Source organism: Mollisia scopiformis (assembly GCF_001500285.1).
Source record: "Mollisia scopiformis unplaced genomic scaffold LY89scaffold_38, whole genome shotgun sequence".
NCBI classification, from domain to species: domain Eukaryota; kingdom Fungi; phylum Ascomycota; class Leotiomycetes; order Helotiales; family Mollisiaceae; genus Mollisia; species Mollisia scopiformis.
Genome location: NW_017263618.1, coordinates 426,954 through 446,671, shown reverse-complemented (window position 1 = coordinate 446,671; position 19,718 = coordinate 426,954). Strand labels below are relative to the sequence as shown.

At 47.0% G+C, this 19,718-nt stretch overlaps 10 protein-coding genes across 10 annotated transcripts; 4 read left to right on the top strand and 6 right to left on the bottom strand.

The window, feature by feature from the left end:
• Window positions 1-288: 288 nt before the first annotated feature.
• On the bottom strand, window positions 289-1,929 carry LY89DRAFT_631820 (S-adenosyl-L-methionine-dependent methyltransferase). The gene is made up of 5 exons (XM_018211287.1): window positions 1,599-1,929; window positions 1,260-1,538; window positions 1,154-1,204; window positions 576-1,099; window positions 289-498 (listed from the first exon to the last, which is right to left on the bottom strand). The coding sequence occupies exons 1-5, from the start codon at window positions 1,833-1,835 to the stop codon at window positions 324-326; spliced, it is 1,266 nt and encodes a 421-aa protein (XP_018061593.1). The 5' UTR covers window positions 1,836-1,929; the 3' UTR covers window positions 289-323.
• An 840-nt stretch (window positions 1,930-2,769) lies between these two features.
• Window positions 2,770-3,278, top strand: LY89DRAFT_601883 (uncharacterized protein; the record flags this gene model as incomplete). Its single annotated transcript, XM_018210220.1, has 2 exons — window positions 2,770-2,922; window positions 2,982-3,278. Coding segments are annotated over 2 exons (450 nt in total), but the record flags the coding sequence as incomplete, so codon positions are not given.
• A 316-nt stretch (window positions 3,279-3,594) lies between these two features.
• LY89DRAFT_661012 (uncharacterized protein) lies at window positions 3,595-4,685 on the bottom strand (the record flags this gene model as incomplete). Its single annotated transcript, XM_018212580.1, has 4 exons — window positions 4,257-4,685; window positions 3,964-4,199; window positions 3,755-3,906; window positions 3,595-3,715 (listed from the first exon to the last, which is right to left on the bottom strand). Exons 1-4 carry the CDS (start codon window positions 4,477-4,479, stop codon window positions 3,595-3,597), a joined length of 732 nt encoding a protein of 243 aa, XP_018061591.1. The 5' UTR covers window positions 4,480-4,685.
• An 846-nt stretch (window positions 4,686-5,531) lies between these two features.
• LY89DRAFT_790009 (uncharacterized protein) lies at window positions 5,532-5,813 on the bottom strand (the record flags this gene model as incomplete). The annotated part of the gene is made up of 2 exons (XM_018223322.1): window positions 5,725-5,813; window positions 5,532-5,668 (listed from the first exon to the last, which is right to left on the bottom strand). The coding sequence occupies exons 1-2, from the start codon at window positions 5,798-5,800 to the stop codon at window positions 5,532-5,534; spliced, it is 213 nt and encodes a 70-aa protein (XP_018061590.1). The 5' UTR covers window positions 5,801-5,813.
• Window positions 5,814-6,630: 817 nt separating this feature from the next.
• On the top strand, window positions 6,631-8,015 carry LY89DRAFT_743236 (uncharacterized protein; the record flags this gene model as incomplete). The annotated part of the gene is made up of 6 exons (XM_018220934.1): window positions 6,631-6,804; window positions 6,854-6,961; window positions 7,021-7,179; window positions 7,227-7,438; window positions 7,497-7,582; window positions 7,633-8,015. The coding sequence occupies 6 exons, from the start codon at window positions 6,631-6,633 to the stop codon at window positions 8,013-8,015; spliced, it is 1,122 nt and encodes a 373-aa protein (XP_018061589.1).
• Window positions 8,016-8,364: 349 nt separating this feature from the next.
• On the bottom strand, window positions 8,365-11,592 carry LY89DRAFT_790008 (uncharacterized protein; the record flags this gene model as incomplete). The annotated part of the gene is made up of 5 exons (XM_018223321.1): window positions 8,365-9,545; window positions 9,605-10,851; window positions 10,916-11,042; window positions 11,101-11,366; window positions 11,443-11,592. 5 exons carry the CDS (start codon window positions 11,590-11,592, stop codon window positions 8,456-8,458), a joined length of 2,880 nt encoding a protein of 959 aa, XP_018061588.1. The 3' UTR covers window positions 8,365-8,455.
• Window positions 11,593-12,448: 856 nt separating this feature from the next.
• Window positions 12,449-13,603, top strand: LY89DRAFT_631812 (uncharacterized protein). Its single transcript, XM_018211286.1, has 3 exons — window positions 12,449-12,731; window positions 12,777-13,181; window positions 13,226-13,603. Exons 1-3 carry the CDS (start codon window positions 12,555-12,557, stop codon window positions 13,361-13,363), a joined length of 720 nt encoding a protein of 239 aa, XP_018061587.1. The 5' UTR covers window positions 12,449-12,554; the 3' UTR covers window positions 13,364-13,603.
• A 428-nt stretch (window positions 13,604-14,031) lies between these two features.
• Window positions 14,032-15,581, bottom strand: LY89DRAFT_678194 (uncharacterized protein; the record flags this gene model as incomplete). The annotated part of the gene is made up of 2 exons (XM_018213730.1): window positions 14,032-15,182; window positions 15,569-15,581. The coding sequence occupies 2 exons, from the start codon at window positions 15,579-15,581 to the stop codon at window positions 14,032-14,034; spliced, it is 1,164 nt and encodes a 387-aa protein (XP_018061586.1).
• Window positions 15,582-16,822: 1,241 nt separating this feature from the next.
• Window positions 16,823-17,291, top strand: LY89DRAFT_726043 (uncharacterized protein; the record flags this gene model as incomplete). Its single annotated transcript, XM_018219021.1, has 1 exon — window positions 16,823-17,291. The coding sequence occupies one exon, from the start codon at window positions 16,823-16,825 to the stop codon at window positions 17,153-17,155; it is 333 nt and encodes a 110-aa protein (XP_018061585.1). The 3' UTR covers window positions 17,156-17,291.
• A 298-nt stretch (window positions 17,292-17,589) lies between these two features.
• LY89DRAFT_371883 (uncharacterized protein) lies at window positions 17,590-19,317 on the bottom strand. Its single transcript, XM_018207063.1, has 4 exons — window positions 19,196-19,317; window positions 18,467-19,150; window positions 18,043-18,421; window positions 17,590-17,996 (listed from the first exon to the last, which is right to left on the bottom strand). Exons 1-4 carry the CDS (start codon window positions 19,205-19,207, stop codon window positions 17,656-17,658), a joined length of 1,416 nt encoding a protein of 471 aa, XP_018061584.1. The 5' UTR covers window positions 19,208-19,317; the 3' UTR covers window positions 17,590-17,655.
• Between the last annotated feature and the right edge of the window lie 401 nt (window positions 19,318-19,718).

The following is a 19,718-nucleotide window of genomic DNA, read 5'->3' as shown; positions in this document are numbered from 1 at the left end:
TCGATGCTTTGAATATGGTACAAGTAACATGGCTACTGGAGCTCGAGCTGTGGAAGTTCGCTTAATTCAGGGGTTTCATACAAAGGCGTCTTGACCTGAACTGCGTCCCGAGTTTCCTGCTTGGACGGCGTCTTTTGGCTCAGAGTTCTTGAGGTTGAAGTGGGATGCTTCCAATTAATCAGTATCGTTGTCACCATGGAGAATGGCTTCGATACAGAGAGATGCTGTGAGTTGTCTCAGTGCAAATCTTAATACATTCTATATGCCTCGAGATAAGCTCCCGGTATTAATAGTCTAAAGTCCTGCGCGGATAGCACTTCAACTCACGAAGAGTCCTCACCCTCCCAACAAGCCTCGATGATAGCCAGTTTTGACCCCTTGGGGAACTGCACGCCTTTGAACACAAAGTGCTCATCTGCAGCATGGAATAGCGCAGCCCACTCCTCACCCCCTCTCTCCTTGGCATTGAACAACTCCAGCATAACCAAGTCAAATGATCTATGAGAAGCAGTCAGCAAGTGTACTGACCCTTCACGCTTCTAAACGTCAAAGAGCGTTGGGAAAGTTGTGCTCACCTCAATGGTTTCTCTTGGAACGGGGTCAAGACTCCCGGCGGAGGAACACAAAACTCATTAACAATAATCCGAGCCCCTTTTTGGAGTGCCGGAACCAGATTACGCAAGATATCAATACAATACTTATCCGACCAATTATGGAAGATCCAGCGCAAGAAATAAACATCTGCGCCCTTGACGGGCTGCGGCGTGAAGAAGTCATGCTCCATGAACACTACACGATCCGAAATTTCCTTGGGAACCTGCGTTTTGCCTTCTTCTACCACCTTGGCAACGTCTTGCACGACACATTCGATGGTTGGAACTTTGCTGGCTAGCTCCTGCATTACAATGCCGTGCGAGCCGCCGATGTCGACGACTTTTGAGACGCCGCTCCAATCGTAGTTGTTCACGAAGTAGCTTGGCTCCATTCCTGGGCTGTGTTGGAACAAAGTCATGGCATCAGCGAACTGCTGGGCACGACGAGGGTCTGCGGAGATGGCCTTGTAGGTCGGCTCGTCCGTATTATGGGCGATATTGAAACCCTGGGAAGCTTGTTAGTCCATTATCTATTTGAATGTTGATTAGATACAACTTACTGTCTGGTTTGGCTCCTGAGAGCCTGGCCATTTGATCTGCGCATCTATGCTCTGCAATGATCATTAGCGAACTCCTTTTCTTCTGCGATGTCCCAACCACACTCACTCTTGATGCTGCCGGGTAGAGCTCTTCAGAGACCATACCCAGCCATTGGCTCAGCAGAGGCACCATTCCAATCGCACTTGAAGCTGCGGAGTGCGCGACGACACCCGGCTTAGGCTCCTTGAAGATGTAACTCGTTTTCGCCTGTCTGATCATACGTCGTACAAAATCCTCATCCACACCACTTTGGTCAGCAAGCTGCGCAAATGTGCGCTCCTCTCCAGGAGGAAAATCATAGAGTTTGAATTTATTGATAGCTTGAAGACCGATCAGCAGATTATGCTGCCAAAGCTGGGTCAGCATTCAATTCCGAAGCACGCCAACGATTGATATATTCCTCACCTCTGCTTGGTACTGCAAGATACCAATGGGTCCCAGAAGCAGAGCTCGCAGTTCGGTGGCAGCATCAAGAGCAGTTTCCTGGTATACCGTGATTTCCTCAGGAAGCATCAATGCCAATGGTGCTCCTGGATCAAGAGATGGCAACGGATGGTTTATGGAAGCCAGATACTCCTCGAGTTTCTTTGTGTTCTCACTGATGATGGAGGCCAGCTCCGACAACCGACTAGCAGAGCTCATGATGCAATAACGGGAGCAGAAGCAGGAGGAATGCTGCGCGGCTTGTTTTCTGACAGCGAAAGTAAGCTGGCCCAGACAGAAAAGAGGACAATGTGCGAAGCCATCTTGCGAAAGAAATGCACTGAGCCACGCAGTCTCGAAGCAGGTACAGATTGGTCGTGTTGGTCACTGGAGGAAGGTAACACAGGCTGATCTTCTGATCAGCGAGTTGTTGGTTGGATTGCGGGGATGTTGATAAGGAAAGTTAGGGTCGCAAGAACCCTGCCCTGCGCCATCCCGCGCCACTAAGCAGCATGTCGAGCATGCCAGGACCAGCATGGAAGCAACCGTGGAAAAGGTACCGAGTGGTATGGAATACGCGCTTGCCGAAGCTTGTTCTGAGGACTAAGAAGCTTGACTCGAGAACCCTGCTTGGCGGCCGAGAAATCGACATGCAAACTTGTTAGTAAATACCGTATTCTGTGTATTTTACAGAAATGCTGTAATTCTACCCGAAAGCATCTAACCCACTTGAGATTTGAAAGCTCAACCCTCTCAGAAAACTCTCTCCACCTATATTCACTTGCGCCGTGCGAACCATCTACCCATACTCTTGTCATTTAGAGCAATCCAGCCATCATGTCGAACTTCGAGGAGAGAGAACAGAAATACTCACTACTACAAGACGAGGAAACCAGCAGTAATGATGGTTCTCTGTCAAGTTCTACCCCAATATTCCAAAAGTCATCCTCTACAAAATCTCGAAAATACATCGTCTGTCTAGTATCCATTTTCCTGCTGGTTACTGCCCTTGCTGGATCAGCTGGTTTCTTCATTGGCGAGGCAGTGATTCAGAAGAAATACAAATCCAATGTCGAGCGTGAGTTTCTTCCATCGGGAAGAAGACGAATTCAGCTGACGGATCACTTGAACAGTTGGAACTGTCTACAAGACATTCATACACAATGAGACATTTTCTGAGGGTCCCTCAGAACGTAGTGCTCTCGCATGGAATGAGATGTTCCCCCAGCGAGGCGGTTACTTCAGTCATCCTGTGATAGCACCTGAACGAAGCACCATGTCCGTCTTTCACCAACTGCATTGCGTGGTATGTTGAATACACTTTCACTTCCCACCACAGAATCTGCTTCCTAACACCACACCAAGGATATGTTGCGTCTTGGCTTCTACCAATTCTACGATGCGGCCGTTTCAGGCGTTCAAATCATGCCGAATGATCCCCAGATGAAGTACAGCCCCGCACATATGCGTCACTGTATTGATCTGTTGAGACAAAGTCTAATGTGTCTTGCTGATACGACGATTGAGATCAAGGAGGGACCACGGGGGGCAAAGGGATTTGGAACTACACATCAGTGTCGAGATTGGGACCAGCTTGTTTCGTGGACTACGAAGTGGCAGCTTGAGGATACAATGCCACCAAAGGGTGTTCTTGGTGCTTAAGTCCAGTATTTGATTCATGATTGCCAGAAGTAGACTGGGTGAGAGAATAAGGTCGAAGAATTGTAGTTAGGGAATAATTGTAAATCAGCAGTCTTATATGATCAATCTCCAATAATGTTGGGTTGAGTAGTTGGAGTGATGTTTCCAATCGAAGAGTGACTTGAAGGTCCTAGTTCTGAAAGTTTGATATTTTCCGAGACTCCGTGAACAAGTGCCTAGTAAAATTCACTTCGCGACACACTATGTTCACTCAATCGCTTTGCACCGCAGTATAGATTGGGTATCATAAAATTTAAGCTACAATACATCCTTATAATTACACATCTGGGAACAACAACAAAGGATTCCTTAATCGATGCATCTCCTCCTCTGGCACCACCCGCTCACGCAATGAACCCGTAAACTGGTCCCAATCAACGCACGTATGCGGATTATCCCTGGTATTCAACAATGGTCTGTCTTTCTCCTTCACCCACCGAAATGTCACCAGCGATGTATCCGCGTGACAAATCGCCGTCTGCAACAGCAAGTCCAAACAATGTTCCGCATGTGATGTCCAGTGCAATTCATCTTTCTCCGTGATGTTGGCGAAATAATGATGTCTAAAATGCCATTGCCGTAGCATTTTCTGTACGAACAAGTCAGCCAAAGTTCCTCTGATGACAGACGGGCAGAATCGACGTACCACGCAGTGAATTTCATGGTATACCGAAAGCCAGGCTAAATGTCCCCCTCCTTCTGGCAATGGGACTGAAGACTGAGAGCTGACTGCTAATTCATCTGCTGAGACTCGCAAGTTGACGCCTTGAACTAAATTTGACCATGAATGGTCGACTTCAGCGCCAGGAGGTCCTGCGAAAGGACTGTCCTGCAGCGAGACGAATTTTTTTGTCGCGTAGGAAAGAGTTAAGTCAGGTATTGCTGGGAAATAATCAGATTCTATCTTCTGAGCTTTTGAGGAGGATCTGGAAAACTTACGAGGCGATGGTCGCGGAGTTGGTGACGAGAGGCCTCTGATTATTGTGATGCTTCCTATTGTGTAGAGGGCTATAAGAAGAGCTTGTGCGACGAAGAATATCCAGAAAAACTTGCGCGGCGACTGAGACACCTTCGATTGGCGGTCGACATCATCTTCCAAAGAAAGTTGTCGGTCCTCTTTGCTAAGAAGCAATTCTGAAGCAGAGTCCAATGATCCATTCATTGTCTATGCTGTATCTTGGTGGCTAGCTATAGATACATTGAGAGGTTAACGCATAGATTTCTCTCTCACATGCACTTGTATTCTAGCTCGGGCATGGGTGCCCGAATTGAGAATATTTTACCAGCGGGTCCTATTTCTCGTAACTAGACCACGTCATTAAATGCAATAAAACTGTTTAGATAAACTCCGCTCATAGAGATCATCAAGTTGAAGCGCGTTTGAGAAGGTGTTCTGATCGTTGTCCATAATAACGCGCCGAACCCCGCTACGCCACAGACGCGCATGTGCATGAAGTTATGAGAAAACCCACCGAAGGACAAGCGCTGTCCACTCAATCGTATACACGGGAGACATACAGCTTGTGGCTTGAATGTGGCTTGAATCCTACCGGGCCTCGCGCCAAGAACGATATGAGATCGCCAAGTCGAGGAGGTGAGATCGGTGCTACCCCACGAATGGGACCGCTAAGAAGGGATCGGCAAGCCTGGCGTCAACCATGGTGCCGCCGCTACCACGAGTACGGCACGGATATACACGCGACCTCCGTACACATTTCTAAATTAAACCGGGAACTCTGGAAGATTAGTTTAAGGTTGCAGTACTGTGCCCTTCATTCGTACTTCGTACCAGCGGTATGTACTTGCTAGTTTTCGGAAGCGGCACGGATGATAATGATGATGTTGCAAAGAACAAGGGCCACACAGATTCAAAAAGAGAGTCTACAGAAGAACCCGGCGAGAAATAGCAGATCAAAAAGCAGAATTCGTCTTGTCGGCGAATGGATAAGCACTTAATCTGCAAATCCGTTGCATTTACAATGACCTGGGTAAACACCACAGCATGTCGTACTACATACAATTAGGCACTACCCCCGCTTCAAGCCAAGCCCCCCATCACTTTCCAATACCAAGGTTTATGTTCTGTTCAAGAAAGGAAAGACCCTGATTCCAAGCCCATCTCATCCCCTCGCTTAGCCGGACCCTAAGCGAACCCCCTGTCCGTCAACCTCCCGTTGCACCACTAGCCACCAATCAATCACGTCCTCACACTCCTCATTCCCGTTTGTAGATGTCAGGATATGCAACGTCCGCCAAGTCAGGGTCGGCACCCGCGGCGATGGCAGCTGCTTTCGCTTCGTCACAGCCCTCCTCCTCCAGAGTAGCAGGACTTGCAGTACGGTCGATGAGTCCTGCAAGAAAGTATCGCGTTAGAATATCGATGAGTTGAGAAACAATAGTCTCTTACCTTCAGCGGATGGGACTGGAGCTGCTAAAGCAAAGACTTGCAGCAAAGCAAGAAAGAGGAGGATTGAGGTCTTCATAGTTGTTGAGGACGTTTCTGGATCGAAATATTTTCAAAGGTTGGATTGAGATGTGGAAGAGGAAATGCTGTGGCTTTTTCAGAGTTCTTGGCACTTGTGATGAAGAAACTTTCTGATAACGGCGGATAATTTATACTACACCTCGAGCCAGACCTGAACAGCCCATGACGAGTCCCGTGCCGTGTCTCCCAGGATCTGGCAGTCATAACAATTCTCGAATTGATTGTCAGTCCAATCGAATCTCAGTCTTAGAAGAAACTCACAAAGTCACCGGAGAAGAACTGTAGAAGTAATCAAACTAGGAAACATCGCCATAAGTCACCGACGTACCTGATACCAGCCGTCTTGCGCCCTTGACGTGCAGACGATAAGAAAACGGTTCTCAGCTTCCGTACTAGTTCGTTGCATCTAGTAAGCTTTTAGTGCATGAGGTCGGCGAAGCTTGTTCGCAACGGCCTGTAAAGATAGCCAATCACAGTATCTTCTGCTATATCGTTTCCAACTTTTCACGCCGTACGACCTGTCACCATCATCCGAACCATCCTTGCTACAACCACATTGTCGTCAGCAGAATCTATTCTGATCAACAACACATAGAGATAAGCACTTTGATCTCCGTCGAATGTAACCTTCCTTATTCGAAGAAGCTGAGGAAAGGTCAATCCCAGCCAGCGGTTTTCGGGTCTCCCCCTGATGTTCTGCATAGATTTAGTTCAGTCACTTTATACCGCCTACATCTTTTCAATCCAAGACATAGAGGCGGAAAAGGATTTGAGTGTATCGTTCTCAGCAGACTTACTCTTTGAACTGCAACAACCTCTCTGCCCGTCATGGAAGCATTACCGCCAGTGAGCGGATGGCACACTTCATTGTCTGTGACCATCTTTGTTGTTTGCGTCGTCTTCGCCATCCTCACTATTCTCTTCACTGTGCTACGCTTCATTGCACGCTCAGGGAAATTGGCGACTTATGGACCAGATGACTGGGTCCTTCTTTGTGCAGCAGTACGTTTGTGAACGCCTCTTCGAGTTGCTCTTCACTGACTGTACCTAGATTTTATCTGTGGCTCATGCTATCATGACAGCATGGGGTGCTGGTTATGGATCCATTGGTACCAGTGTTCTAGTCATGTCTCCTCTCCAGATTTCGACGTTTGATAAGGTTCGCGGATCATCCATTCACTTGTCAATGAGTATTGGTTGACTGACTCAAAATCATAGCTTCTATTTGCTAGCGAATTTATCTCGCTCGCAGCTCTCGCCCTTGTCAAAATCTCCGTTCTACTCTTCTACAGACGTCTATTTTCCGTCACCAGATTCCCCATAATTGCCAATGTTGTGATTGGCATTATCATTGCGTGGTTCATTGCATTCTTCTTGGTATTTCTCTCCGCATTACTAAAAGCTCCCAGAACTAAGTGCCATAGGTCATGCTTTTTGCTGGTGACCCCATCTCAGATTCTTGGACTCACTTGGGACATCCACGATATAATGTTGCCGCTATGTTGGTAGCCAGTTCGTACACAGATATCATCATTGATATCGCCGTGCTCGCACTTCCGATTCCTTTGATCAAGGGCCTTCATCTTGACACGAAGCGCAAGCTCTCTGTTGTCGGTATCTTCTCTTTGGGTTTATTGTAAGTGATATTCTCCACATGGATCACATGTGTGCACCTATTAACCTGTACTCTATAGCTGTGTCGTAGCATCTTCCGTTCGTCTCCACTACTTCGTTCAATTCTCTCACCTCTACACCGGCGAAAACTACGATGGCTTTTCGAGTAAGCACCTTCTGCATATTCTTTCAAAACCCTTACTCACATTGTGTCAGGAACTGTAACCCTCATATTTCTATGGTCCAACATCGAGCCTTGCTGCTCAGTAATCGCAGCTTGTCTACCAACTCTCGCACCTCTATTCAAAGACAGCCATTTCGGCTTCTTCTCCCGTCTACGTAGCTACTTCTCCAGTCGGAGAAGTTTGGCAAGCAGTACAGGAGAGAAGAAGGCCACACTGCATCAGCAACAACCTTTTGGTCGCAACAGTGACAGCAGCGTATCGAATTCATCCATGCCACCACGTGCCGATTGGGCGCCTAAGATCTCTACATCAGCGTACGCGTCTGCGGCTCCGCGGGAAGATTTTGACTTGGAAAGACAGGAGGCTGCTTATGGGAGAGAGATCAGGGTGAAATCTACCACTTCTTTGTACTAGTTGTGCCGCGGGCGCGAGAATGGGACTGTCACCGAGATATCATGATACTGTTGGGATACGTAGCTGTTTGAGTAACTTCTGTGACGTATACTTAGCTTCCATCTTAGCTACCGACATCTTTTTAAGTAGAATATTTTCTAAATACGTAGTCGGCTAGTCACCTGATCCACAAACTACATGAAGCTGCTCTTTTTTTTAAACGGGGAAGAACTATTATCTCGCGCTCTCCACATCTACTGGTATGATTCAAAAGGACAAACCACTAGGGTAGAGACGGTCGAGGGCAGCAGCTGGAGCTTGTAGTTGTCTCAGGAGTATACTCAAACTGATTAACATTATTGGAAAGATTCTAGGAGCTCTTGTACAAGTGTATATGTATGACGTGAGATATCCGCCTGTATATTTGACGGATGAATTATGCTGAACGTCCAAGGCCCATCTCACGATATGAAGAGTGCTGTTCCTATTCGTACTTGCTGGGTCAGCTGGACTTCCTCGCTGCTGATACTAGAACCAGTATTCTCTGCCGAAGGTGCTGTATTTTGTCCATTCCCAATAATCTCGCCCAGAAGCTTCGACAATTTTTTGGAGTATCGGAGCGTTGTTTGGTGCTCTGGGCCAAGAATCTTTCCGAACCCAGCAATAGCTTGCTTCAAGGACTCAACTGCCTCCTGATGTTTGCCTCTCTTGCGAAGAATAAAAGCCAGTGTCCCGAGTAGGAAGTACCTTTCCGGATTCTCATCACCCATGTCCTGTCCCGCAATACACTCGCGTAATACGGTCTCTGATTCCTCGTATTTTTCCTGTGCACGAAGTACTAGAATGAAATCATGTAGGATGCAAAGTGTTTGGCTGTGGTTCGGCGGAAGTATTTCGAAACAGACGTCCATAACAACACGTGTGATTCCTTCCGCCTCATCGTATTTCCTCAGCTTTCGAAGTATGTTCGCCAAGTGGTGCAAACTTTTCAACGTCTTCTCGTCCTCAAGTCCGAGCTCTAATAATCGTGTATTGACAATCGTACGAGCCAACATTTCTGCTTCTCCTAGATTCTCCGTGTTACTAGTTTTCTGTAATGCCCACGATAAGCTGATCATAGTTTTGAGTACTTCTGGGTCATCAGGAGGTAGATTGGCTTCTTGTGTCTCCAACACTTCCCTGATGATGCTTACAGCTTGCTCGTACTGGTGATCCGCAGAGAGCATCGTTGCGATTTGTGTCTTAGCACGCAGACTGTCTGAATGAGTTTGACCAAGCTCTCTCAATCTAGCATCGAGAACTCGTTGTGCGAAGACAGAACTTTCGTCATTTTGGCGCGATCGATACAAGAAGTCGCCGATAATCTCATCAACGACGTCCAACCTCTCATGATGCCAATCCTTCGTACCCTCGTGACGAGCCTCTAGAATTTCAAGATTCTCGTTGTATACTTCAATGTGCGAAAAAAGAGCTTGCGTAGCGGGGAGAGAAAAGTGGAAGAAATAGCCATCAGAGTGCGCCTCGAGCGTGGCAGCTAGGACTTTGCCCGACCTTAACTCTAATCAGCAAGAAGGCCTTTTGATGAATGAGACAACAATAATCCTACTTACACGATACAGAACTTGTTGCATACATCTGGTTCGGTTCTGAGTCGAATCCAGTCCCTCACAAGAGGATATATGGTCAATTGGCAAATGTTCTCGTCGTGCCTTGACCAGGATTGCACAAGTGACAATTGTGCAAGCTCGCTCACTATCTCAATGAATAAATCGCCGTCCCATGGTCTGACTACTTCCAAAAGCGCGTTCAAGGGAGTAGGGATCTCGTCTTTCAATTCTTCTCCTAGGCAATATTCTAGACATGGGACTGGCCAATCATAACACCAGGGATTCCTTTGTGCTCTATCAGTATAGTCGATGAACAACTCCTCCGAGATATCCTTGCAGTCAAAAAATGCGAGAAGGATCAAGAGAGCTGCTTTGTTGTCTCCAGCTGGCAGGTGGAGCAGCTGTTCGAAGGACAACTCCCACGTTGTGAACACATTTAGCGATGTTTCCTTCTCACCTTCACTCAAGTGTCGTCTGTACCGAGTCAGTTGGGGAGTATGCCTCAGTATGTTGGCCCTGTGAGTTTCATAATATCCTAGGAATTGATCCAAGTGTATCTTCTTCTGTCGAATGTACGAGCCGGCCTGAGTAATCGCCAAGGAGTGGTATACGAGCCGATGGACAATTTTCTTCGCATGGTCTAGCACCTTCTCATTCGCTTGTTGTTTAGCATTATTGAAAAGGACTTCTAACGCATCCTTTTCAGAAAGGCCTAGCAGCTCAATGGAACAGTCTGATGTGGACGCCAACTGGGAGGACTCCGAGTTTCTACTGGTAATAAGTACGCATCCATTTGCTCCATTGGGGATCAGATCTCCAATATCATCGAATCCTCGGACATCGTCGTAATTATCGAACACCATGATCCATGACAATGGCCAATCACCAAACTTTGATAAGATCATGTCTATCGCGTCATCCGGTACATGCTCATGAGGCCTCTTGGTAGCCTCAGCGATTGTTTTGAAACTCTTCTTGACCGTATGGGCGGAGCTTGCGTCAACCCAGAATATTGCGTTTGTGCCCTTGGCTTTAGCTCTACGGCAGATCTCGAGTGCGATCTGAGTTTTGCCTTGGCCTCCGAGTCCATGCAAGACGACGATGCGAGAGCCTCTCCGGAAAGGTGCCAAGAACCCTGACTCGATTTTCTCAAGGATATCCGTGCGTCCCACAAATTCCGATACAAGTCGGCCGTTTGGAACAAGGAAGTAATTCGTCGGCTCGAGTGTGTCATCGGAAACTATTGTGGACTGCCCTACATTAGCTATCGTCTCAGCTCAATAGACCTTTTCTTCACGGCGGGGGCGCACTCACAGAAAGCTTGGAAAGTTTTGATAGTCCGTTGTTGATTAAATCTCTAATCTCGGGGAAAAACTTCAGCAGTTCATCTACATTTGAGGAAGTCCCTCTCGTTATCGCAGAAATATCGGCAATATTGGACCTACTCCGACCGTCAGCCACTCAATAGATGCTTGAGATTACCACAAATTCGAACTTACGCCTCTATTACCGAAATGCAAAGTTGCAAAGCGCTCTTGTCTCGTTCTAAGGAGTTCAAGATGCTCATAACCTCTTTATCCTTCATCATCGCTGCTAAACTCTTCTTGATCCGTCGTCTCCGCGAGTCTGTTCCATCTATCACAACTATCTTGTCTAATATATCTCGAAGTTTTTCTGCATCTTGAAGGCAATTGGCCAAGACATTCTGAACAGCAGAATTTTGCAAAGAAGGTTTGCTCTTAATGACGCCAGCAATTTGAACGAGCTGTGTCCCAGGATCAGCCAATGACATATTATCATCTTCACCCACGATCTGATGTGGAACCTTCGATCGAACTCACCTGTTCGACCTGTGATAGTTGACCAAAGGTTGATCTTGGATCTTTATATCGCTTGTATACATTAATTGCTGCACTGATCACTCGAGCTAGCTGATCCGCCAGTTGAGTAACAGCAGAAAGGGCACCGAGAACGCTTATCGGATCTGCCATCTTGCGTACCCTAAGTAGCAAAAGAATGAAAATATAGATGTCTATTGTAACAGGCTTTACCTGGCGCCGAATTGAGGTGCCCATGGCTTCGGATAGTTACATACAATCAGCCTGGTTGAGCTCCTTCCCGCCCCGCAGGGCTAGAACAAGAAGCAGCGAGAAATGCTACTCGCAAAACCGAGGACAGAAAGCCGTTGCTAAGATATCGAAGATTGAGTATTAGAAAGCGTGAAAGGAAGAGCTATTTCCAGTATCGCGAAGTGAAAAGAAGAAAATGGAAGTTGTGTTGGCAACCCCGCGGTCAGCCCTGCTGTGGCTCAGCGGCATTACCAACCAATGAAACCAATGTTTTCTTCCCTCTCTCTAGGCGGATTTGTCTTGAAGTATCGAACGCTGCAGAGCCTAGGTTCTGTAAAGTCTGGCTGACTGGACCTGCACGTGAGGTCACGTTGGTTTGATATATAATTGCAATATAGGCATTGTAAGACATTACTTCTAGAAGCCTGAGAGAATAATGCAGCCGACAAACCTTCAATCGCTTGTTGTTGAAGTGCTAGTGACTGTTCATGGATGCAAATAGGCGCAGGCATTCCACGATCATTGGTATTGAATGGGTCATAGCTTTCCCTTGATCGTTACCTCTAATCCGCCAATGGAAATTCTCTTCATCAATATGCCCATGGTACGAAAGGAAAGCGCAAGAGGAATGCCGATGTTGATACATGTCGGTTGTAGAACTCCAGTTTGACATGTAGAGGCCATAAATATGTCGGTACGCCCTCCCACTTTCCTAATTCGGATAGTGGGGTACGCTATATAGAAGTCAGTATCAGACCTCAGAAAATGTGAGTCAACGCGTTCCTCAATTCATTTAGTTCCTTGCTTATAATCGGAAGCCGGATCTGAAAACCTAAGACATTTATATTGAAGAGTGTCAGGCACAACGCTTGATTCATCTGAAAATGGGATCAACCGCACGTTCAGCCTCCACCAAAGTGGTACTTGTCCCTTGGGACCCAGATTCCCGGGCTCACGCCGAGAGAATGGTTCAACAAAGAATCGCTTGTGGCTGGCATCAAGATACTGTGCCCAAGTGGCAGATTCGACAGCGGGAGGGGAAGAAAAATTTGCAATGGATAGTGAGTGACCTTGTCTCGGAGATCGAATTTCACTGATGTCAACAGGTAATTCATGTAGAGGATGCCAATTGCGAAGATTATCTGGCGAAGCATCTCACAGCGCACCCACAGGAAAGCACCACTCTAGTCGATACCGCAGCATCACTTGGGGGAAAGACTCGACAACCAGATTCGACGGTAGAATTCGTGCCAGTTGGTCATATTTCATTGGATACCGAGTACGAGAGTCCAGAATACAATGATCCTTCTCCAGGGACCTACTTCATATCAACATTCTACGTCTCGCAGGCCCTTCAAGGATCAGGTATAGGCCGAGGGGCGATGGACATTGTAGAGAAAACTGCGATCTCAGAGCCACTGTGCGCCAAAAGATTGGCACTGAGTACGACAGACAAAGACGATCCTCTGAGAGTGGCCAAACATGCTGCATATGGAAAGCCAGTCCCAAAGGTATGGCTTAGCGAATTTGCTCAGCAGAGTGCTAATGTCGATAGGTCACTAACCAAGACTGGTACGAAAGAAGAGGTTATGAGATTTATAGGAAAGTTGAGAATATGTGGTCAGAGGTTGATCCCACGGGGAAGATCTGGCAGGCTCCTGCGGTTTTTATGAGGAAAGAGATCACCTCATGATAGAAACAGTTTGGAGAGTTAGCAGGAGGGTGGGTAGAAGCATCGCTGGCAAGCTTTGCACATTCTGAGTCACCGATCATAGAAAGTTTCCATGATTTGGAATAGAAAGTTGTGAGGAAGCAGAACAGCATCTCAAGACATACAGAAAAGACTCTGGCCGCTGAATTAGATAGACATCCCTGACATGGGAGTATTCTGCAGTTTCCAGTCCTGAGTTTAGAATGTTAATTTCGATTCCAGAATACTTCCCCGCGCATCAAGTTTGCAGTCCAGTTACAGATCGAAACGGAAGCTCATCTGAGCATCGAGTCACCGAGTCTCTCAAGCTTAGGATCACTCTTAAAGTGAAGCATAAAGTGAAAACCTAGAGGTACCTTTTCGGTTGTGATTGGCTTCCAAGCCAAGCCTATAATCACTTGGAATGCACATCCAGCCAGCAGCATCACGTACATGCCCTTCAAATAGGTGGCCGTCATTCTAAAAGCACGTCTCACAGTGGCAACTCCATCAAAAAGAAAATACAACTGAAGGGTATATCATGTAATTTGTTCTGATGTCTTCATGGACATATCTGTTCTACTCATTTGAGTGTTTCCTACCCCAATGCTATGTACCGTCCGAATGCTACCCCAACGCCATCGCTGTAAACAATTTGATAATGCGAAATCTTATAACCAAACAAAGTTACCAACGGCAACTACACCCAAAGCCAACGCAGCAATGCCGCACCAACCCTTTGCATCTCTTCTGACACCAGCACTTGAGCTAGATGACGTCAATTCTGCTGTCGAAACATTGGTCCGTCCAGTTGCTGTAATCCCGTTGAGATTATCCGCTGTCTGGATGCTAGGTCCAACATTCCAGAAATCAACCAGCATGAATGTAGGCTTGGTACCCCATTCACTTTCACACTGAGCTCCTTGCGTTCCCAGTGTTCCTGTTGTGTTTGTGGCGTATGAGTTTGTGGTCTCGATATCAGTGACATCTGGGATGGTGATACCAAATGCCTCAGCTGTGTCTGTGAAGTGGTTGGTCAGGCCCATGTAGCCGGAGGAGATGGCGGATGATGCGGAAGAGAGGGTAGTAGGGCGATTGAGAGTGCAGTTATAGCCTGAAAGAGATGAGACGCCATATGCCGTCTCGAAAACGTAGTCGAATTCGGAAAGGAGGTAAGGATATGTGCTGTCGTATGTAATGCTTGCAATGAAGGTAACAAGCCGAGTATTGGCGGTAATCAACGTCTGCAACGTTGGCCAAGTCGAAATAGGTCCAGTCGTAGAAGTGGGAGTATAGCCATATGTTGAAATACCTGAAGCTTCGAAGGCGGTACCGAAGGTAGATGCATCCTCGTCGTCCGAGTTAACCAATAGAAGGGTCACAACCTCGTTGGCATTATCGTCCATCCATGTCTTGATGTCTGCCAACCACGACTCCAATGATCCAGCATCTAACAACGTACACGTAGTATGGCAGAGTTCGAGAGTGCCATTCGAGTTGTGTACTTGCGCTTGTAGTAATCGTAGACCTGCTGAAAGAGCTTTGGTGGCGTTGTAATATTGGTTGCCAGAAGTCGAGAAGGATGTGCTGCTATCCCTTAAGAAGGCAGCATCGTGGGCTCCCATATGTGTGATGTTGTTGTAGTTTCGATTGCACAGTTCTGGGGAATTGTTGCATGCCACTGTGCTGGTCGACTCTGCTGCTTGGGATACCGAGGCCGCGGATGATGAACCCGTTGTTGCTGTTGCCACTGTCGACGATGATACTGCTGATGATGATCCAAATCCACCAAAGCCGCCTTGTGGAATAGCCTGTACAGATCCTGTGAGTGATAGTAGTGCCGCTGAGGCAGCAAAGAACGAAGGACGCATGTTGAAGATTTGTGGCAAATCGAGGAAATTCTTGAAAGATTGTATTCAAGGAAAGGAAACAAACAAAAGAGAAGTTAAGGAGAATGATATAGAGATGTAAAGAAAATAAATGGCTATGAAAAGAAAGAGAAGAGGCTTGGAATATGGAGAGTTTGCAGTCGCCTTACGAAAAGCTGCGCCTCGTCGAGCTCGATCCAGAAGATTCACGTCGTCAGCAACGCGCACCGTGTGAGAAAAGTGGATCTGAGGCCGGCAGTGAAGTCCAGTTTTCGTCGGGAGAGCCAATCAAATAAGCTGCTGAAATACTGAAACAGTCGCGAAGGCTTGTCAGGCTTACCGGTGGGTGACATGCTGGGAGTTCCATCTGTTGGGGATTGAAAGCGTTGGTGTTTGAGAGGTTGAAGACATTTGTTAGCGGTTGGAAAGGTGGCAGTGGCTGAAGATCTCCCGGCCATCTATTTTCGGATACGCGCTATTCCCTTGGCGATGTGGCTCTGAAATTTCTGCTCCATAAGATGACGACGACCTGTCAGCCTTCTTCTGATGAGCCTTGAAAGGCTTGCATTATGGATTTATTCAATCGACCTGGCGCACAAAGCTGGTGATGTTCCTATTCGGAGTTCGAGATCGGGTAGGTTGGATGTCATGTGTGTTTCGACCACATCACGAACGCACCACTGCAATACTCTCTTCTGGAATCTCGGAGGCATGGAAATAGGTATCTGCTAATTGCTGCAAGACGCTGAGGATAATATGTATGGAAAGTCACTTTGAAATCCCAAGTGAGTAGATATCACATGGGAGGAAGAAAAGACAATGCGGCATAAATCTGGTTCGTATACTTTCGAGGTTTGCAAGAGTCCTGGATTTCCAGTCTTCGAGTCCAGTCCCGATCCTCAAGGTATCAAGTTCCCTTCACTATTTGCTCAGAATAGAAGACTAATTCCGGTCGGGGTTCGTCGGCCAAGGATAATGAAGAGGCTGAAATCGCCATGCAGATTTGAATCCGTCCAAGTCAAGGACAGCCGTTTCTTGCCACGCTCCCTGGCGCCTATGACGCAAGAAACGCGGGGTGGGAATCCCTGTCTTCAATGGGAGGTACAACATTGCAATTCCCTTCTAAGTCCTACATAGCATAGCAATAGCACGAGAAGTTTATAGATCTGGCATCTCCAAGTAAACATTTATTCTTTCAGCATTTTTCTTTCTCGAATTCTTTTCGTTCCACTGTTGCATCTCGAAGATTTATCTCGCGATGCAAGCTTCACCCTCGCATTGACATACCCCACATCCCACCCCGAACCTGATTTCCCCCCTGAAAATACCTGTTTTCGAAGCGAACACAACAGCACGTCCAACTTCCAAGTGCCGTCATCTTGCATTCCACAACTTATTCTTCAAGTGTTTAGCTCCCATATCAAACCTCTTCTTTTTATTTTCACGAGCTCTAGCTATCATCATTCTTTCTCAAAATAATCACCGCCGGCCAAGTTTGCCTCGATTCGATCTATCTTTCATATACTCTCCTTCATCCTACCAACATGTAAGTGCTGTCCCAATCCATCATCTTTCCCGTTCAGGCCTGACAAATATGCTGCAGAAGAAAGAACCAAGTTCTGCTCCAATGGCCGAGAAAACCCAATATGCGAACACGGCTCTAGACGAGATCCCAGAGGATGGGGTCGCGCAAAATCAGCAATTGCAACAGATGTCTCAGCAGAAATCGGAGGTCGAATCTAGACCTCACTACCGCACCTACGACAATGGCAGATCTTATCCCATCCGCGAGTCTAGAATTAAGGATAGGCCAGCGAGCAAGGGAGCTAGGGAGGGAAGCATAAGCATTAAGATTGAATTGGATCTCGAGGTTGAGGTTGATCTGTATGCCAGAGTGAAGGGAGACGTCACGATCGGGTTGATGTGAAGTGCTGGCCTTTTGTTAAACATTTGCGGAGGTGTTTGCAGCTGGGAAGATTGGATTCGGGATCAATATTGCGTCCAGAGTGGCAGGGGAGGTTTTCTAGGAACGGGCATTGATTATGGCGTTGGGCAATGGGCGAATAAGAGTCAGGTGTACGAACAGGAATCGCATCATCAATTCAAGCTCTCAAACTTTATAAGTCTTCTCCATTCCATAGACCACCATCCCCTTACTTCACATCCCACTCCATGTGAAGAAACGTCACAGAGCACTTTTCGTAAATTCCATCTCGCCGCTTGTCAAAAGGCCCTTTTCAGACGTCCATTAACTCAAGTGAGGTTGCGGAGAGCATTTCTCGAAAGTAATTCCTAACAAGATAATTTTTTGGTCCCCATGTACAGCAAACATGATCAATTGGATGGTAGCGGAATTCGACTTCCTACTCTCTTTGAAACATATATACACGAACTCCCATATCCATCTCCGGCCGACCAATGCCCTTCCTAAACTGTGACAAGATCCTGCACACTCCAAGTTGTATTATCCAACGTCGCCTGCCTCAAATTTCCCCCATGAAAATAATACAACCTCATCTGATCACTCCAACCCAGACTTGCAATCGCACCAGGGCCAACACTATCGCTTGTGGACCAATGAGGAGATTGATCGGGAGCAGCAGTCATTGTTGTCCAGGTCGAGTTTGACTCAATTCCAAACTCGTAGATTTCTTCGTCACTGCCAATGTAATACGTGCGTAGGATGTTGGGATCAGATTGTCCAGCTGAAGCAAGAGATGAGATTGATGAGTTCCACGAAGTGAGCGTGCCGCTTGTTACCATTTTGGCTGGGATCTATTAGCTATGGTCAAAGAGGCGGGAGATGGATTTTACTGGCTAGCCATGAAGAGTCGTAGGCAATGTTATACAACTCATCCACGGTTTCTCCAATGTAGAAGATATTGATGTGTGGCACTGTTACCATACTCGCAGAAAGTGGAGAGCCTGAAGTTGCCAATGCACTGAGCTTTGAGCCAGCTTTCCAAGCCGATCCGCCATTCACTAGCTCGTAGATATATCCGGTCGTATTCTGATAATATGCGCGATATCCATACCCATCGAGGTAGAGAGCTGCAAGTGAGGTTAAGGGGGAGACTGTACTGTTTAATGCAATGACTGTTATTGCGTTCGAAGTAAGTGTTGTGGAGGAGAGGCTGCTGCTGAATGTCGCTTCGATGATGTTGTTGAATGTATCTAGGTAGTAAAGCGAAAGCTACAGATAGTTAGCTCGGCTTTTGCAGTACACAAAGGCATTTACCTCTGCTCCAGATGTCCCATTCACAGAGACAGCTGCAAGTGGTGTTCCAGTCTTTGGCGTCGTGGAAAGCGTTAAGTTCTGAAGCGAGGAAAAACTTCCACTTGATGGATATATCATATACATAATGTCTGAACCCGTCTGGTAGTATACTGAGAGATAACTTTTATCATCCTGGAAGTTACTCGCTGCAATGGCTCCTAGCTTTGCACTTGAAGCTGCTGTCGCGGATGGGGTAGCCGAAGAAGTAGCAGATACTCCAGTTGCAGAAGATGTTGAGGTAGGCGATACGGATGTCGATTTGGAACTCTTCTTTGACGCCACTGCACCACCAACAGCTCCTACTACCGCTACAATAACAATAATGACGACGAGGGCCGACACAGCATACATCATCTTTTTCGACATCCCGCAATACTTCCTAGGCTCGCTCGGTCCCGCATCTTCACCTGCCATCGCCATCTTGTCGTCACGAGCATATTGAGGGGTTGCTGGTACACTGGCGACCAACTCTTGGAATTTGCCCTTGTCTGAAATGAAGTTCTGAGCTTGAGATGGGTCATGCTCCAAGCCGACTTCGTCCCGAACTACCTCTGGTGGAACATTCTGCTGATTTTCGGAGGCATTGTGGCTGTACATGGGAGACTCAAGGTGAGATATGTGAGTAGGATATACCTCCTCGTAATTCTGTTTCTGTCAGTGACATTTTGTTCTATTCCTCATTCAACTTACAATATTAGCCATGCTGCCGCTCCAAATTCATATTTTCGAGGACGATAAAGGATGAGACCAGACGAAGTCGAAGCATAATCGGCGAGCAGGCGTCGTACAGTGTACGACGTACACTCCTAGAAGCCGCCCAAAAAGGGAAGTGCTGCACTCGTATCCATTCATTGTTCCAGAAACCCAACGGCTATCTGCTTCCTTCTTGGACCCCAAATTCGAGTCAAGCATGGCGACACTCGTCAAGTGAAAGCGGAAGGATCATGGAAAAGAAATTGCAAGTAGAAGCGAACATATTGGACGGATTGACGTCTGCGGCTGAGGCTCCATAACCGGAAGTGCGTCCAGATGAGGAGCTTTTCCGAGTGCACAAGATGAAATGATAGACTTGTGGCTTTCCCAAGGCCGCATCTGTTCTTGTAGAACATGGGCAAGACAGGGAATAAATGACTAATCGCCAAATGCAGATGTGAAAGAGTTGATGATTACAGTCGAGGAGAAGCGGGAGGTGGACGAAGACCTTCCATCAAAG

Excerpts from the sequence above, each read along its gene's own strand:
- LY89DRAFT_631820 (XM_018211287.1), bottom strand. The coding sequence starts at position 1,835 with ATGAGCTCTGCTAGTCGGTTGTCGGAGCTGGCCTCCATCATCAGTGAG. Across the intron at positions 1,539-1,598 it reads TCTTGCAGTACCAAGCAGAG|CATAATCTGCTGATCGGTCT; the intron begins GTGAGGAATATA and ends CAGCTTTGGCAG. Across the intron at positions 499-575 it reads TTCCAAGAGAAACCATTGAG|ATCATTTGACTTGGTTATGC; the intron begins GTGAGCACAACT and ends TGCTTCTCATAG.
- LY89DRAFT_631812 (XM_018211286.1), top strand. The coding sequence starts at position 12,555 with ATGGGATCAACCGCACGTTCAGCCTCCACCAAAGTGGTACTTGTCCCT. Across the intron at positions 12,732-12,776 it reads AGAAAAATTTGCAATGGATA|GTAATTCATGTAGAGGATGC; the intron begins GTGAGTGACCTT and ends TGATGTCAACAG. Across the intron at positions 13,182-13,225 it reads ATGGAAAGCCAGTCCCAAAG|GTCACTAACCAAGACTGGTA; the intron begins GTATGGCTTAGC and ends TAATGTCGATAG.
- LY89DRAFT_371883 (XM_018207063.1), bottom strand. Across the intron at positions 18,422-18,466 it reads ATGGGACATCTGGAGCAGAG|CTTTCGCTTTACTACCTAGA; the intron begins GTAAATGCCTTT and ends AACTATCTGTAG. Across the intron at positions 17,997-18,042 it reads CGACTCTTCATGGCTAGCCA|CCAAAATGGTAACAAGCGGC; the intron begins GTAAAATCCATC and ends AATAGATCCCAG.